We start from the raw sequence: 18,150 nt of genomic DNA on the forward strand, positions 1-18,150 counted from the left end.
TGTGAGTGTGAGCACTGTGTAAGTATGTGATGTGAGTGTATGTGTGTGTTATGTGTGTGATGTGTGAGTGTGTGATGTGTGTGTGATGTGAGTGTATGTGTGTCTGTGAGTGTGTGATGTATGAGTGTGTGTCTGTGAGTGTAATGTGTGTGTCTGTGAATGTGTGGGTACCATGTATGTGATGTGTGTATGTGTGTCTGTGAGTGTGTGATGTGTGAGTGTGTGATGTGTGATGTGTGTGAGTGTGTGATGAGTGAGTGTAAGTGTGTGTGTCTGTGGGTGAGGCAGGAGGCTCTGTTACAACAAATGACAGTTTCTCTCTGACACTGAAGTTCCACAGGAAAGGGTCGATAGATCCTATTTAATATAGCCTCGATGCTTTATAGAAAACCACACATAAATTTTAAACCCTATTTATAACAGATCCAGGAAAGCACATACAGTTTTCAGAAAGGGAAGTGCTGACTCTACCAGCCTATTACTTGCTATGATGTGCACACACAAGGTCCTCCTCCTGCCTGCAACTTGGGATTGAACTCTAATTTCCGAGCCAACAGGGAGAATCCGCTTCTCACGTGAGCTGATACCAAACAGGCAATTTCAGTGTGTGCCGCACTCATTTTCCCTGAATGGGTACCTTTAACGTTGTGATGAATGTGAATCTGAAGAAATTTAGTGTGAAAATAAACCAAATCCAACATCCCTGCTGGAAGCTCACCAGGCCTCCACAAAAGCAATTCGGGAAAAGGAGTAAGGAGGCGGATGTCCATGCCTGGCTCCGTTCTAGACACAAATCAGAGAGTGGAAGGCACCAAAGCCTAAAGAGGCACTAAGCTCAGTCCCGCCTGCAAGTGAGCGTCACGTTCCCGCCTTCACGGGCGCGGCATGTCGGGCTCTGGGACAAACGGGGGAGCCCTGCAGCTCGCTGGAGGAGAGGACGCTGTAGATGGGACAGTGGCTCTGGGTGTGCACGTGGAATTCTTTTTCACTCGGGACAGGAGTTTCTGCTCCGTATTGCTCATGGCTGAGGCAGCCAGCCAGCGCTGAGCCGGTGCAGTCCGCTGGATGCCACGCCTGCGCCCAGATGACCCTGGGATCCCTGCAGACCTGCAGGGCAGCACTCACCTCCATGGCCTTCATGCTGGTGATCTCCACCCCGCACTTCTTGCCGCGTTCCACCAGATCGCTGCCATAGGAGTCCATGAGGACTACGACTTTAAGGCCCGGGGTCAGCTTATTTTCGACGCCCTCCAACAACATGTTGGCCTTCTCTGGCTTGTCCACAAAAACCAGGGAGAGTTCAGCTGGAGAACAAGAGGTACAATGAGCAAGATGCTCTGGAAAATGAGCTTGATTGTATAATTTTTTAAAAGGTAGATGGACATTTAAATATAAAACCCCTTTCAAATCAAATATAGGCCAATGTAAATCACTGAATCTAACAACGAGGTCAGTGTCTGCCCAAAGACCACAACGTACCTTTGTTGACAATGTAAGTGATTGCTTCGGTTCCCAGGGTGTCGTAGAGGGGAACGACCACCATGGAGAAAGCAAAGCATCCCTGCTCAATGATCACCCACTAAACAAACAGTAAGAGAGAACACGACACGTCATCATGGAACCCTCCACGGAGACCACACTAGCTCTAAAGTGCATCTACTACTCTACGCCAGGCCCCGAGGGATTCATAGTGAGGACCAAACTAGACCCTGCTTGAAAGGAGGTGCAATGTGCTGGGAGAGCTGAGGCAAGTGTGAAAGATAATTAACAAGACAAGCCAGTGACTCAGAGCCCTGAGGGCCACCTTTCTGGGGAGGTAGCTGAGCTGCCCCTTGTAAGAGCACAATTTGGACAGATGGACAGAAAGGCAAGGAGATCCCAAGAGCGGGGACTGCAGGATTAAAAGCAGGAAGGAGATCAGTGGCTGGCCTGGAGGTCCCCGAGGGAGTGGGCACGGGAAGGCTGCCGTGGGCGGGGCAAGCCCGGCATTACCTCTGGTCTGTTCTGGGCAAAGATGCCGATGTACTGGTCGGGGGCAGCCTTGAAGCCCTTCTGGATCAGCGCCGAGCCCACGCACTCCGACATCTCCTCCACCTGGAGCAGGAGGAGAACCAGCGACAGCTCAGGCCCGACCCCAGGAACGGAGCTCGGGACAGCGGAGCAGCACCGCACAGAGAAGGTGCGACCAGACGGCACCGGCACCATCGGGGACACATCCTGAACAACACGGGCCTCCTCACCAGGACTCACTCCTGAGAGCTCTGACCTCATGGGCCCTCCTACAGAGCGACGGCTGCAGCCGCGGGCAGGGCTTCTCACCCAGGCCTGTTCAGATTCCAGTTTTACAAACTCCCATCAAATTATGAAAGACATACAGGGACGCAGAATTTTTTTTTTTTTTGTATTTATAAAGAGCAGCAAAGCAGCCAAAACTTGTCATCTGGTATCAAGACAGAAACAGCAAGTTTGGGAAAGATCTTTTTTTAAAAAAAGGAAGTTCTTCTCATTGGGCTCTCCATTCCATTCTTGAGACTTTATTCTTAAGAAATAATTCAATTGTCAAAGAAGGCTTATAAATGTTTATGTACAAAGACATATATTTCAAAATTCCCTGCAGGGGTGGCAAACCCTTTTTCTGCCAACAGGCATCTGGATATTTATAACATAATTTGTGAGCCATACAAAATTATCAACTTAAAAATTAGCCTGCTGCATTTGGTCAAACATTTAATTTACTAATCACCTGGTCTTGGCAAGGCCAGACCAAATGGTTCCGCGGGCCTGCACAGCCTGCGGGCTGGACGTTCTCCATCCCTGAAAAGTCACCAAACTGCAGGGGCCGAAAGCCACGGCTGGGTTAAGTACCGATGCACATCTCTGGGAAATGCCATACAACGCGCACATATCACAATTACGGAAAACACACCAAACTTAGAATATGTGCAACAATCCTAAGTAAAAATACACAAAAATGCATACTATTATTACAACCAAGTAAAAATAGGTAGATTTACAAAAATGAGGCAGGACTATATACTTGCCCCATCCTCTCCCCATTCCTGCCCAAATTAACTAAAAAAAGCTTTTAAAATCTTTAAAATTGGAATTCTTTCCTTTCTTCTCAGGAGCACCCTGAGCTCATGCCCACACCTGTCGGAGGTCAAGCACCCCTATTGCACCCAGAACCTGACTGGCTCTGCTGAGGGATGAGAGCGACACTGGTGAGTGGCAGAGGGTGACACTAGGATGCTAATCACCAGCACACCCGTGGCTGTTTCACAACCATGGCTGGCACTGAGGGACGGGAGCCTGGGACGTGCCTGCAGTGTTTGCAGAGCTCCCTGGGATAACATGCGTGACTTTCTGTCTCTAGAAAGAGGGTCCGTACTTTTCTTCAAAAGGGGTTGCTGCTCCCAAAAGTCAGAGCCCCCTGGTAGTGAAAAAAACAAAAACAAACGGGAATGTACAAACCCAAAGTTGGCGTCAGGTGAGTCCGGTGTCAGAAAAACCCAGCCTGCAACGGGGAGTTCTCGCTTCCCGCCGACACACGAGAGAAATCATGTGGGAAAATACCACTGTGGGTAACGCGGCACAGGTAATCCAGAAAGCACCTGAGGATGCTGTGAGGCCTGAGACCATCACGCAATGTTGCATGTGCAACACACAGACACTGTCTGTGAACCACGTGCAAAAAGGAGGGATCTGAAAGCTACTACTTGAACACTGTTTTTGGCTTTGGGAAGGCAAACAAAACAGCAGAATCCATCCAGTCACGCCTACAACCCGGGCGTGCCACCGTTCTCGCCTCTTGCCCTCTCGCTCCAGACACCGAGGCAAAGCCGCGGAAGCCACTGACCCTCAGATGAGGGAAGGGAAGGACGCTGTGCGCTGGTGTTGGGAGACCTGAAGCTTGGCTCCGGAGCTGGCTCCGTGGCTCCTAATGACAACCCCTCCACATACACACCCCGGACGACAGCAACGGCGAACGACACGTCCACACAAGCCTGGAAGGAGGAAGCCTGCGTGTGCTCACGGAGGCCCGGAGGCCCCGCCCCAGGAGCAGGGAGCACTTCCTGGCAGCTGCGCTGGGGACAAAGGCAGCAAGGCCACCACTGCCAGCTGCTCCTGTGGGTCCGCAGGCTCCCCTGGGACCATGAAGAAGCACAGGCGTGTGGACTCCCCGGAATCATAAAACTACAACTACAGTCAGTGTCCTCCTGCTCTGCTACCTGCCACTCACAAACGACTACTGACCCAGCCGCACGTGGGGAGGGACAAGAGTGAGAACTGCCAGACCCTGGCGTCCTTGGCATTCATGATGAACATAGGGTGTCTCTGTGCGGCTGGGGTTACATGTCGCAGGGGTCCCACGCTGCCAGTACTCACTGCTGAGCCCCACACTAGATGGCACGGACCCCACTTCTGGCCCTGCTTCTGCCACTAACCAGCTGGGACCAGGGGCGAGCCTATCCCTTTCTGGGACCCGTCTTCCTCATCTACAAATTGAGGGCTACTCTATATTGGGGCTTCTCAACTCTTCTAGAACCTCTCACGGCAGAGAGGAGCAGTCCTACCCCACACGGGTCTAGCGGGGAGTCACCTGCTTCAACACATTTCTAGAATTTTATCTTCAAATGCACCCACATTGCACCCACATTGGTTCCAAAATAAAGAGCTTAAGGCCTGGCCGGATAGCTCAGTTGGTTGGAGCATCATCCTGATACACCAAGGTTGCGGGTACCATCTCCGGTCAGGGCACATAGAGGAATCAACCAATGAATGCATCAATAAGGGGAACAACAAATTGATGTCTCTCTCTCCCTCCCTCTCTCTCAATCAATAAATAAAAAAGATAAAGTACTTTGAACCCAGAGTTAAATCACTTCACTAGTTTTCTCCAAATCTTTGTGTCAGACTTCCTCATCCGGATGCTGCATGTTTATCCTAAAGCTCTGAGCTAGTCAGGCACATACGTTCTGCAGGGACCTTCCTGCCCGAACATCCGATGGCTCCCAGAACCCTCAAACTGAACCACTACAGCTGTGCAAGGTGCCCAGAGAGCCAGAAAACTCACCTGCTTGTAGGAAAGCCATTCATAGGGCTGGTCTGGCTTCCGAGAGCCCAAACAAGGGCCGTTATCTGCAAAAGGAGAAAGCAATGGGTGTAACACCATCAACACCTCAAGTTGTGTTCACCTCATTCTACACAGTCTCCGGCAGACTCTAGTGGTCCTCAGATTAGAAATAATGAGTTCAGATGGGAAACAATTCTCCCTGGTGTTGGTTTGATTTTTTTGCTTGTTTACTTATTTCTATTTTGTTTCTTAAATGGGGCAGGAGAAGAGGAAAGGAGAGAAGGCATATGCAAAAGTTAGGAAATATTAGGATGTGTCCCGATTCCCACTTAGGTACCTAATAAGCAGAAAGAAAGACCCATATTAATTATGTTATTATTCACGCTAAAGGCTAGCTCACTAATAAATATAATCCAAGTCGCAAACATTTGGAATTACACACGTTCCTTTCTACAGGTGGATCCAAGCGAACTTTAAGCTCAGCTGTGGCTGTTGAAGGAAAGGCTAATTCACCGGGAACAAGCTGCCATTCAGACGGTCAGAGCGGACCGCACACAGGAACGTGTCCTGAGGAAACCAGGCTCTGCCACCAACGGTGTGAGCTGGGCCTGCACGCTCCTTCCCCGGGGCATGGGATGAAGTCGGAAGCTCTGTCATCTTCCCTCTGACCGCGGCATCTTACACTTCCGCTTTGAGACCTCAGACATCTGGCTTCACCAGTCTCTGTCTAAGCCAGCTGAGGGGTTCATGTTTGGGGTGGGGACCTGGAGCAAGGGGGAGGAAAAGCAGAGCATGGTCCCCTCTGGGGCCCTGGGAAGGGGGGTGCGCGTGTGGCTTCCAGAATCCCGTCGTGGGGACTCAGGCCGTCCTGACCAACACAGGAGAGAGTGCCAAGGGGCCTTGTTCTCAGAGCCTCTTCAATCCTCTCAGGGGCTGCAATAAAGGCCTGGCTGCCAGGGGTCAATAAGCGAGTCCCAGGGGTAATGCACAGAGCCTGGTTAACCAAGCTGTACTGTGTGTTAGAGAACTGCTAAGAGAGCAGATCTTAAAGGTCGCCATCACAAGCAAACGAAGTCTGTAACTATGTGAGGTGATGGGTGTCAACTAGACTCACTGTGGGAATCACTGTGTTGTATACCTGAAACTAATATAACGTTGTATGTCGTCATCTCCAAGAATAAAAAAGACTGGCTAAGTTCCACCAGATGATGTTTTCAGATGGAAAAGAAAATACATTGGCCATAAGAAATAATATATCTTTATTCCTCAAGAAAAGGGGCGGGCCATCTACAGCCCGGGCCAATCAGGCCTGCCACCTGCTCTTGTAAACACTTTTTGGAACGCAGCCTCACTCATTCCCTTACGTATTATCTAAAGCTGCAGCTGAATCGTTGAAAAGAGTCCAGATGGCCCCAAACCCCAAAACATTTACTATCTGGCCCCTCACAGGAAAAGTTTGGGGACTCTAGCTCTAGAACAGCGTAGTTAGCCCCAGGCTCAGCTGGGGAACTTAAAATCCATACTATACCCAGGCCCTGTAGCAACTTCCCTGACTTAATCGGACAGGGATGGGGCCTGGGCCTCCCCCTCCCCCCATTGACCCTGAAGTGCAGCTGGGGATGGGAAGCACTGACACAGGGAACGCAATCTTTGCAAACCGCGCCCCAGCACAGCTTTGAAACACCAGGTCTAAAAGCTCCCGGTTGGCTCTGCTGTCATTCAGCAAACTCCAACTATCTAGCTCTGGTCACGCTCTCCTACGGAAGGGCAATCTTAGGGTAGCCTCGGGAAATCAAAGCTGGAATAAAAAGCTCCTCTGGGGAAAGAAATAAAAGTAAAATAACCTGTAAGGCCACACCTTCAATCAGTATAGGCTAAAAACACTGAGCTTACTTTTCTTCAACTTCTCCGAAACATTCATGTCAGTCCTTCATTTTCGCAGTAGAGAAAGTGAGCCCCAAAAGTTACGTGACTTGTCTTAACATCAGGGCACGCTCAGAAGTATGACGTAAGTCCCCATCCTCTGCTAACAGCAGAAACAATGTATGTATATTTACACACACATGTGCTTTGTGGTAGTGGTAAATAACACACACACACACACACACATACACACACACACACAGGCATACATATATTTTTTTTCATGTGCCCTTATGCTAGGCTGATCTACCTTCTATTTATTCTCATAGACAAACCCTTACCCTGATACTAACTCCGAAGAAATTGGTAAATTCATTATCTAGGAGTACGTTTGCTTTCCCTTTATAGTGGGGCTTAATGAATGTGCTGCAGGAACACTGGGGCGACACAGTGAACCCAGAGTCCCACTTGCCAGGGTCAAGTAAAAGCCAACAGCCCCGCTCGCGCACGCGTCACAGGCAGCATGTGGGGGACGGAGGGCAACAGCACCACAGTCCGTGACCGTAAGGAGATCACTGTCTGACCGCCAAGAGATTTCAATAAAGTGTGGACCCTGAGGACCATTTCTAGAGCGGAACCTGGATCAAGCAAAAGTGAAGAGACTAAAGCAAAAGAGGGTATGTGTGCCAGGCTGTGTCGGTGCCGAGAGAAGAGAGAAGAGGCAGCTGCCCTGGTCAAGGAGCAGCGCTGGCGGGACGGAAGGAGGCGGGTAACAGGTGCGGATGTTGGGAGGGGGAGGGCGACACCGCCCTTGAAGGAAGGGGATGGAAGGGGAAGGAAGGGGATGAAAAATACTGGGCCGGGCCCAGTTAGGCAGGTCTCTTGACTACAGAGAGGTGGGCCCATAATGAGCTAATGTGCATGTGACTGTAAAATACACGACATGCTGAGCACTTTGACTGTGGAACCTGCTCTGCTGCCACAGGGACCGTGCGGAGGGGCCAGGGAGCGCTGGGACTCACTCCAGAGGGGTTATGGGAGGAGAGGGAGGCCTGGGGGACACGAAGAAAGGCCACTCCTGAATGGAATCCTTAAGCGTCAGCACGTAAACTCAGTAGTGCTTACTCGACACCTGGATGCCCCTCTGGAAACCTTCGTATACGGTTCTGACGTCGTCATAGAAATACGCCATGGGCTCGTCACTGTTCAAGAGCGTGGATCTCCGAGCGCCATCACTGCCCTACGGAGAAAGACAGACAGATGAGCACGTGAGAAGAAAGCACTAACAGGAGCAGCCTCACGCGCCCGCCCTCAACCCCCAGGGCCCTGGGGAGCAGCTGCCCCGGGAGCAGGCAGTGTTTGCTGAATGAAGAAACTGAGGGCGCGGCAGGGGACCCATCCTGTGTCGGCTCTTAGGGAAACGACCTGCCATTCAGTTTTGCGTCCACACGTTATCTAAAGTCTTTATTTTTTAATTGAGGTACAGTTGACCATATGCTCTTTGCGATCACTTCCACTGTTTCCCTTTGCCAACTGCACTGTAATTGGCTGGGAACTTCTTTTTCTCAGAGCATCTGCCAGTTACGATCATCGGCTACAAGATGCAGGATGTGCAGACACGTCTGTGCACGTGTGTCGTGCGCACTCACAGCTACGCAGAGCTGGTGCCGGGGTGCGCCCTTCTCGGCGCTGTCTTCCCCCGCTGCCTCAGTGCGCACACCTGCCCAGCAGACTCCTGCCCAGCAGCCCAGTCATCTTAAGGGGCAGCTGTTCTTACCCTGTGAGCTGCTGCGCCCTCAGGACCTCAGACACTGCAAGGGGCCCAGGTACCTATAGGAAAGCCAAGCAGGCCTTAGAGACGGAGGAGTCAAAGGTCAGCTACTGTGATGCCAGAGCCTGCAATTCCTTTTAACTCCAGGGAGGGGCCTTCACAGTTGCAGTGGTCAGGAAACACTGTCCTAGGGAAATCAGACAGACGGCACCAGGACTTCTGGCACCACGAGAAAGGACTGCTCGAACGTGGGAGAAGTCGCTGCTGGCCTGAGGTGTGAAGAAAGGAGACAGGAAAGGCTTCGCGAAGAAGAGGCACAGGGCTGGGTCTTGGAGAGCAGGCCGGCTGTGCAGGCAGAGCTGGTGGGAAGGACCACGTGGAGACCCTCCCTAAGGTAACGAAGGCCAGGCATGTTTGGGTGGATTCCTTTTCTTGTTGTGTTTTTTAAAAAGTATAGTTTTTAGTTGATCTCAGAGAAGAAGGGAGAGGGAGAGAGATAGGAACATCAACGATGAGAGAGAATCATTGACCGGCTGCCTCTTGCACGCCCCCTACTGGGGGTTGAGCCCACAACCCAGGCATGTGCCCTGACCAGGAATGGAACCCTGACCTTCTGGTACATAGGTCGATGTTCAACCATTGAGCCACACCAGCTGGGCTCTTGTTGTTTTTTCATTATAGTTCTTCTCGCCTCCTCCCACACGCTCTCTTTCCTCCCCTCCAAGTTGTCATTTACATAGTGAAAATTTTTTGAATAAAACCAAGGAAAAAAATGATTAGCCCCTATTACCAGTGTGGTGAGTCCCTTCCAGACTTTTTTCTATGTTTTTATACTTATATACCTTCTTTCAGTTTCCACTAAGCGCTATCTATGTGCATTTAAAACTAAAACTGCTAATTATTTTCTGGAGTAAATATTACCCAGTCATATACTCCTATCTTAGACACTCTTCTCTAACTTGGCAGAAACTTTCTCATACCTGTAGCCACGGTGCCAAATATAGTTAGTAACTACAACACGCTAATTTAGGAAGCAAAGCAGTTATTCTCCATGTGCATAAAGATGGAAATACAATCATGCGCCATTATTGCTTAATCGCCAAGTCTGTTTTCCCTTCTGTAAAATGGGGATACCATGTGTCCACGTCCACAGTTATTTTCAGTTAAACTACAACTTTCCTGTTTCCTGTAAAATATGAGTATGTCGATTATTACTCAGACACCCTGTAACATGCCCTAACTATAATAACGGTCCTTCTTAGCCAATGTCTTTGCTACAAACAATACTCAGATTAAAATACAGAAGCAATTTTGTGGCTTTGTAGTAAGAAGATTCAGAAACCTCTTCAACCCGGGAAGCACCGTGAAAGGAGATGGGGAATTAAATGCCAGAGAATGGGAAGAATAAAAGGCCAAGAGGGGGAAGAGGTGTGAACAAAGGCCTCCTGGCCGAGCTGCCTGCACCGGGGCCTGGAGGCACAGGCGGCCTGGCCTCCACAGGGAGGGCCTGCTGACGCTGCTCAGTGTTTTGTCTACAAAGTCCAGGCCCCCCGCACTCCCCCTGGACCCTCTGCTGAGTCGTGACCACACCTGTCAACCGGGAAGATGAGAATCAGGGGCTAAGACACAGAGCTCGCTCTGGAGGAGCCTGATGCGTGTCCTTACGTGACCTGAGGGGCTCCAATGAGCACGGCTGAGCCCAAGAACAGGGAGGAAGTCAGAGTGAATAGACCAGAGCAGCCTGGAGTCTGGAGCTCGGCTCGCCCTGGAGCAGAGGCCTCAAAGGATGACCAGGGTGATGCACTGCCCTTGTAAGAAAAGCATGTCACTAGCCCTTCGCCAGGTCCCCCGAATGAGCAGCTCTGGGGCTGTGGCTCAGCAAGCCCCCCGAGAAATCCCACATCCACGTGCAAGTGGGAGGACACCGCCTGGAGGCTGGAAGGTCCCCGCGGGGCAGTGGTGACGATGGGCAATGCGTGAGAGAGCAGACCACAAGGGGCGTGAGCAGTGCGCAGGGCAGGAGGGGGGAGACTGGGAACACCCACAGCTACGGGCCTGGCCTAGGGCAGCCGCACGTGGGAATGGGGAGAAGGTGGGCGCGGGAACTGTCTGTGGAGAAAAGAAGGGACAGTTGGAGGACTGGGAAGACAGTGCCTCCATTTTATCAAAAACAGAAGACTGGGACCTGGGGGTGGGTTTGAGAAAAGAGACTAAGCTTAGCTTTCGGTATGTGGTGACCATATCCCTTCAGGACAGGTCAACTTCCCCAGGTTCATTTTGGGAATCCCTGCTGCAGAGTATAATTTGATAACAGACTACTGGCCGAAGAATTCTTCAGTTGGGTTAATTTTTTGGTGGCATATAATCCTCAGGACTATATGGGAAACGTGGAGGTGAAACAGTCAAACCAAAGTTAAAGGAGTTCATTATATCCCAGGTACAGCCATCCTCTCAACAACATACCCTGGGGACAAGGTATGTCTTATTATTCTTGTTAGCAATTAGAAGAATTAGCTGATGTTTGAGGATGAAGCAGTACATGGGCTCTGTGCCAATTTTAGGCCTAGGGGAAGAGGGGGAAAGGCCGAATTGCCACTTGACTGTGTGGCACGCCCCGTAATTTCACGAGAAGAGACGGGATGAATTAGGGGTGGCGGAGACCAAGCAGCACCGTTTGTGCTTTGAAATGTGTTGCTCTGGAAATGACCACATGTTCCCGTAAAGATCCATTTTCGATGCGCACGCATGTGGCCATGCCTCCCCAGTGAAATGCTGCATGCAAACACGAGGTGTCAGGACCTTGGTCACACCCACAAGGGGCGAGGGATTGGAGCTGAGTGCTGGGGAGCACGTTTGTAGCAACTGGACTCAAAACATCTGCTTGCGCCACAGAAATCGAGCCATTTCAAAAGCCGGGGATTTAATTCTTGGGTTATTCAAGCACACATGCCTATTTTTAGGACTGCCCACTTAAATAAATAAAAAAACCTTCAAATTTGGCCTTCTGGCCTTCTGATATAATCTGCAGATTGGGGGTGGGGATGGGGGTGTCAGTTTTGCTCAAGAAACAGGATGAACTAAGCAGATAACCCCAATCAAATGTTCAGAAATCAGTAAGTCTGTGAGTCAGGGAGGGTTATGGGCCTTTTAGTTCTTCTGCTGTGCACTTCTTCATTGTGGCCATACAATTTCCCAGCTTTGTTAAAAAAAAGAAAAAAGATGGTGAGTGAAACCCCCACCAGTCAAACCAGAGGCTCCCCATGTGAGCTGGGTCAGGAAGTGCAAGTTCAGACTCCCCTTGGGGGCAGCAAGGGCAGGGCCTCGCGAACATGAGTGTCAGTGGTTCCCAGACTAGACCCATAGCCAGCATCTGACACAAGGAGCACTTGATGGTCAGAGGCATTTGGGGCCACTCCCACAGTGAAATGCAAAAGCAAACCACATCCTTGAAGACTTCTGAGGGATAGGAAGGCCCAAGCTTCATAAATTGTGGTCTCAAGCCTCTCCATCTAGAAAATGGACATCTATGTACGCCACAACTACCCCTCTCCTTACCCTGCTACTCCCTCTACAGAGAGGGGTGGGGGCAGGGCAGGAAGAGGAAGAGGAAGAGGAAGGGACACAGGGACACAGGTAGGAGGGGAAGGAAGAAAGAGCCGAGGAGGAGAAGGAGAACCTGGTAACTTCTAAAGGGACTGTTGAAGACTTGGCTGGATTTTAATGTTAAATCCATCTGGCGGGGGAAGGAGGGGCGATGGAAGCAGCAGGTAGAACCACAGTCCCAGGAGTAAAGATGACTCATTCTTTTCTCTTTCCAATATCCTCATGTGAACAGACTCCTCCAGCACTTACATTCCATACGGCGCTCATGGCCCAGACCACCACCACCTGCTTCTCTCTACAGCAGTGGTTCTCCACCTTCCTAATGCCGCCACCCTTAAATACAGTTCCTCATGTTGTGGTGACCCCCAACATAAAATTATTCTCGTTGCTACTTCATAACTGTAATTTTGCTACTGTTATGAATCGTCATGTAAATATCTGATATGCAGGATGTACTTTCATTGTTACACACTGAACATAATTAAAGCATAGTGATTAATCACAAAAACAGTATGTAATTATAGATGTGTTTTCCGATGGTCTTAGGCGACCCCTGCGAAAGGGTCGTTCAACCCCCTTGAGAACCGCTGCTCTACAGGCAGGCACACAGCTCTTTTTCCATCCAAGGACCCTGCAGTGAGGCCTCCGGCTCCCAGTTCTCATCCCAGCAGCACCAGATCTCCAAAGGTCAAACTAGGGCCTTGAAGGGCCAGCCCACAGGGACCCTCCCGCCACACTTCCTGAATGACAGTGGGCAGGACATGAAAAGCATACCTAGACTCCCCATGTGCTGAGCCGTAAAGGCCACAGGGTAGCCCTGAACCCTCAGATCCACTACTTCCGCTCAGCATCTAACCAGCTCACTTCCCGAGACCCCTTGCACCCAAGCGAGCACAGAGAGGGCAGGACTATCACATGACGATCCCGCTGGCGTTGCCATCTGAGCACCACGAGCCGGCCCGGGCCCCTCCATACACCTGCCATTTAGAACGTATGAGGCATCCCTCGCTCCTGAAGCGAAGGCTGCAGGGGCCAGAGCCCAGCGCGGCGCTTTGCGGCCTGTGAGAGGCTGGTGTGACCCGGGATCTGTGTCCAGAGGCTGGGAATGCCTACGTCCATCATTTTCCACTTGGCGCATGTTGAACCTGCTTCGGGGAGGCTATTTTTAAACTTAAGTAAGCATTACAGCCCTAGCCAGTTTGGCTCAGTGGATAGAGCGTCGGCCTGTGGACTAAAGGGTCCCAGGTTCAATTCCGGTCAAGAGCACGTACTTGGTTGCAGGCTCCTCCCCAACCCCGGCCCTGGTCAGGGCTCGTGCAGGAGGCAACCAATCAATATGTTTCTCTCACAGCGACGCTTCTCTCTCTTTTACTCTCTCTAAAAATCAATGGAAAAATATCCTGGGGTGGGTGGGGTGGGGGGAGAATTAACAAAAAAACAAACCAGCCTTCCAGCCCACATTACGGCCCACATGCTCCCTGCTGGATGAAGCTGGGAAGTTGCATCATTTCTACAGAATGACATGTGCTTTCAGACCCGAATCACCGTATTCCCATACAGTGACCTGCAGCTTTTCTTCCCAGTAAAAGGAACCCAGGATGTTTTTTTCTAAAACAACCCCCCTTCCTGTTTGGAATTCCTGGAGACAGCTACTTGGTACTCCTGTGGCCTGGTTATGGCATCCAGCTCAGAAACTCCTCCCCCAGTTCCCTGTACTGCCCACCCTTCTCCTCATCGCCCATCCACCCAAGGCCGCTTCCCATGACCAGTGAACCCTCTACTACCGCATTCGAAAACACTAGTCGCTTTAAAGTTAGTGGACAAGTCCAACAACACATGGAAACCCAGTGTTTCCTATAATGTGAGTTTAGTAAGAAAAAGTAAGTTATCCAGGTTTTCATAGTTATTAAAAAGCCCAAGGTTTTAGAAAAGGTGCAAAAGTTACCCACCGGTATAAAAGTGCTGATGGCTGCACACTCCCAGAATAACACATCTAAGCAAAAACCCCCCTCTAAATACCCTCTCTCCAGTCCCCCGGTCCCCGACCCGCCCTGTTGAGGGTGTAGGATGAGGAGAAGGCAGAAGCTCGCGGGATCAGACAGACACAAGTATAAAAATTTGCTTCTAGCCTCTGCTCAAAGTCATGGAGCAGCAGAAGCTCCCTTTGCAAGACGGACTCCTTCCCTGACCCGGGGAAAGGCCGGCCCTCACCTCCCTGCTGCAGGCTGGGGAGCTGCCAGTGAAGGCGGGGACACAGCTCTCCAAACAGGATGCTGAGCAGACCACGCTCACAAATTTTAAAAAGACATTGGGCTGCCCGGCTGGTGTGGCTCAGTGGCTAAGTGTTGACCTAGGAACCAGGAGGTCAAGATTTGATTCCCAGTTAGGGCACATGCCTGGGTTGCGGGCTCCATCCCCAGTGGGGGGCGTGCAGGAGGCAGCCAATCAATGATTCTCATCATTGATGTTTCTCTCTCTCCCTCTCCCTTCCTCTCTGAAATAAATAAAAATATTTTTTAAAAAAAGACACTGGATTCCGTTGCTAGCACCAGCTTCCCTGTCCATTCTACAGTTTATGTCTTTATCGCCTTCCTGCACAGGTGCAGAGCATGAGCGCTAACGTCCTCTTTATGAGCCAGATTTGTGAAAGGAAATTTCACAAGCTGTGACTTATAAAAGACCTCAGTGCTGCGGCTTTAAAAGAGTGTAGCTGAGGAACAGCCAGTGTGGGCAGGGATGAGATGCAGCCAAACCAAAAAGAGCAGATTCTCCTCATTTTAATATCCAGTAGAGTTTATGGGGAGAGGAGGGTGAAAACCGCGTATGCGAAATGGGAAGTGGGGATGAGGGTGGGGGCTGGCACAGGGTGCATGCTTGTTTTCCAAGTAGGAGCGAAGCGACAACATTTTCATTGGGCGACCAGACCCTGCCAGATACACAAGCTCCTGATTAATACTTAATGGAATGAATTAAGTTCCTCTTTCTGCCACAGAAGTCCGTATGATGAGTGTGCTCTAGACAAGCATTTATAACTACTAAGAGTCACCCAAGGCTAATCTCAAATCCAAAATTTTAAGATCTTCTTTTAGAAATGCAAAGCAAATTTTGTAAAGCCAAGACCTACAAATTCTGAAAATCTGAGCTAAATCCATTTCTAAGAAAAATCAGGAAGCCTATATACCAGGTAGTGAAATTACAGATTCTAATTTTCTTTGTGCTTATTTGTAGTTTTAAACTGGTCTACAGAGAAAATGTATGAGTATTTTAGTAAGACTCAGTGACTTCATGCTAAGCTGGAACTTAAAAATCACACTGTAGCCAAAACCGGTTTGGCTCAGTGGATAGAGCGTCGGCCTGCGCACTGAAAGGTCCCAGGTTCGATTCCGGTCAAGGGCATGTACCTGGGTTGCGGGCACATCCCCAGTGGGAGATGTGCAGGAGGCAGCTGGTCGATGTTTCTCTCTCATCGATGTTTCTGACTCTCTCTCTCCCTTTCTCTCTGTAAAAAATCAATAAAATATATTAAAAAAAAACAAAACAAAAAACAAACAAAACAAAACAAACAAACAAACAAACAAAAAATCACACTGTAAGTGCCTCCACAACTTCTCATGCAAGAAATAAGAATTAGGCACTTTTTACAGTTACTGCTAAATTATAAACATCTTTTTAAAAAATATATTTTTATTGATTTCAGAGAGAAAATGAGAGGGAGAGAAAGATAGAAACATCAATGATGAGAGAAAATCATTGATAGGCTGCCTGCTGCACGCCCCCCACTGGGGATCGAGCCCACACCCCAGGTATGTGCCCTGACCAGGAATTAACCTTGACCTCCTGGTTTGTAGGTCAACGCTCAGCCACTGAGCCATGCCGGCCGGGCTAAATTATAAACATCTTAAATCTGCACTTGCCAAGTCCTCTTCTCATAGTGAGGGTAATGCTGCTAGGAGACATCAGGTCCTCTGCCGGGAGAGAAAGAATTCCCCAACCCTCACTTGTATCTGTTAGAAAATACTAGATTCTACTCATCATTGGTAGGTGATTAGCTGAGGTGAAATATGAAGCTGACCTTCTACACAGACATAAAGTATCTTAAAGCCACCTTTCCTCAGCTGTTCACGCCTTCTATTTCTACATTTTGACATGAATATAACTGGCGTATCTTTTATACCTTTTAGGAGTTTCACATTAATGAATCCAAGAAATTGTCTAAAAGAACTAAAATCTTCTAAGTACCAAGAAGCTGTATTTAGAAGGGCACACTCTCCCTCCCCCATGTGCCTGCCCGCCGGGAGGGAGGCCTTTCACCTACATCTGAGAGCGGGAGTGAGGCAACTGGCGTTTTACAACACTGTTTTTCATATAAGTCAAAAGCAACGCGCACGAAATGCACTCGGAGTGGGGCAGGAAAGGAAGGGGACAGCGCAGAGAGCAGGGCAAGAGTCACCGGCTGAGCACGCGGCTCCGGTCCCCTCACGTTTCTGCTGACCAGGGGAAGGTTCAGAGGCGGAGGCAGGAGCAGAGCCTGGGAAGGACAGGGAGGCATTTCGATTTCCTCGGCCATCCCGCCATTCAGCCCGCGTTGCATTACGAGGGCATGCTCTGCGCCGGTGTATTTTCCTAACAATGACAGCATGACCTTTCGTTGCCCAAGGGAAATGCAGCCATGGCACTCAGCAGCGCAACCCCAGGCGCCCCCGAGTGTCCTGTCGTAGCTCTGTGGCCGCGTTATTCTGGCAAGCTCTATTTGAAATCCCAGAGTCCCTTTCAATGGCTGGGGGATGTGTTCTAACTTTCAGATACAGCACAAGTGAAATCCTTCGGTCTGACAGGCGTTTGACAACCCTCTTCTCTGCTGGAACATAAGGCCTGGAGAGCTGGGGCTCGGCCTGTCCCTCCTGCCACAGAATCTTGGGGCGACCGCAGTGCCAGCGCAAGGGAGAGTCTCGGGGACTCTGAAATGAGCCCCTGCGTGACTATGGGCAGACCCCCAGCCGACACCACCTCATCTGTCCCTCTGCCCGACACCCGGGCCTCCACCTCCATTTACAATCATCGGCAAACTTCTGTTTGTTGGGTCCACCTTCCCTTACAAAGTGCCCTGCAAGCAATCACGTCTGACGGGCCAGCCGTCCACTTACCGCCACCTCCACCGACTGCATGGAGAGGTCACATGGTGGCTTCAGGGCCCGGGGCCGCGTGGCGTACCAGAAAGTGGTGAGTGCAGCGAACGCGCCGAAGCCCATGAGCGTGTTGGTGGGAAGCGTGCGCACGTACTGTCGGAAGTCAGCCAGCTCTGGCATCCGAAAATACCGGAACAGCTCGTGGGCCTGCATCGTCCAGTGCCGGTGGTGCCCTACGCTGACTTCTGTGGGGAGAGAAAAACGCCATGTTCATTCCAGGGAGGACTCCCGCAGATCCCAGAGCCCACACCGGACCCGATGGCCCCAGCCTCACGGTCCAGGTCTGCTCCTGGCTGTGTGATTCCGGTTTTGTAAAGATCCCGTTAGGAAGCATTTTACTTCTATCAGCCTGTATCAAGTTTTCATTAATCACATTTAAAAATGTTTACGCACAGAGAATTCCTGCCACAAAATACCCAGCTAAGTGGCATAAGTTACCATCTTCCTCCCCGATAGGATACTCTGTTCTCCTCCACCTCCTCACAGAGTCAGCTGCCACCAGCACAGCAAACGGAGGGAGGAGGGAGGAGTGAAGAGGCACAAACAAGCCCAAACCACCCAGGGTCGTCGGTTTTCACTTTTCCCACAACAAGCTCCCAACTGATCAACAGACCCATCCAATGTCAATGTGTGTCTCCCCCCCCCCGGCCCCC

At 50.4% G+C, this 18,150-nt stretch overlaps 1 protein-coding gene across 2 annotated transcripts in view; it reads right to left on the reverse strand.

Moving 5' to 3' along the window:
• The window catches only part of ACSL1 (acyl-CoA synthetase long-chain family member 1), a 36,370-nt gene extending 18,688 nt beyond the window's left edge, over positions 1-17,682 (reverse strand). For both annotated transcript variants that reach the window (XM_015569769.1, XM_015569768.1), the window contains exons 1-6: positions 17,456-17,682; positions 8,063-8,177; positions 5,075-5,139; positions 1,993-2,094; positions 1,480-1,579; positions 1,126-1,304 (exon numbers count right to left, since the gene is read on the reverse strand). In XM_015569769.1, the coding sequence (XP_015425255.1) occupies positions 1,126-1,304; positions 1,480-1,579; positions 1,993-2,094; positions 5,075-5,139; positions 8,063-8,177; positions 17,456-17,650 (756 nt within the window). In that variant the 5' untranslated portion in view covers positions 17,651-17,682. The remainder of the gene's footprint in view (positions 1-1,125; positions 1,305-1,479; positions 1,580-1,992; positions 2,095-5,074; positions 5,140-8,062; positions 8,178-17,455) is intronic.
• Positions 17,683-18,150: the final 468 nt, after the last annotated feature.

The sequence above is a fragment of the Myotis davidii genome, unplaced genomic scaffold, assembly GCF_000327345.1.
Source record: "Myotis davidii unplaced genomic scaffold, ASM32734v1 scaffold184, whole genome shotgun sequence".
NCBI classification, from domain to species: domain Eukaryota; kingdom Metazoa; phylum Chordata; class Mammalia; order Chiroptera; family Vespertilionidae; genus Myotis; species Myotis davidii.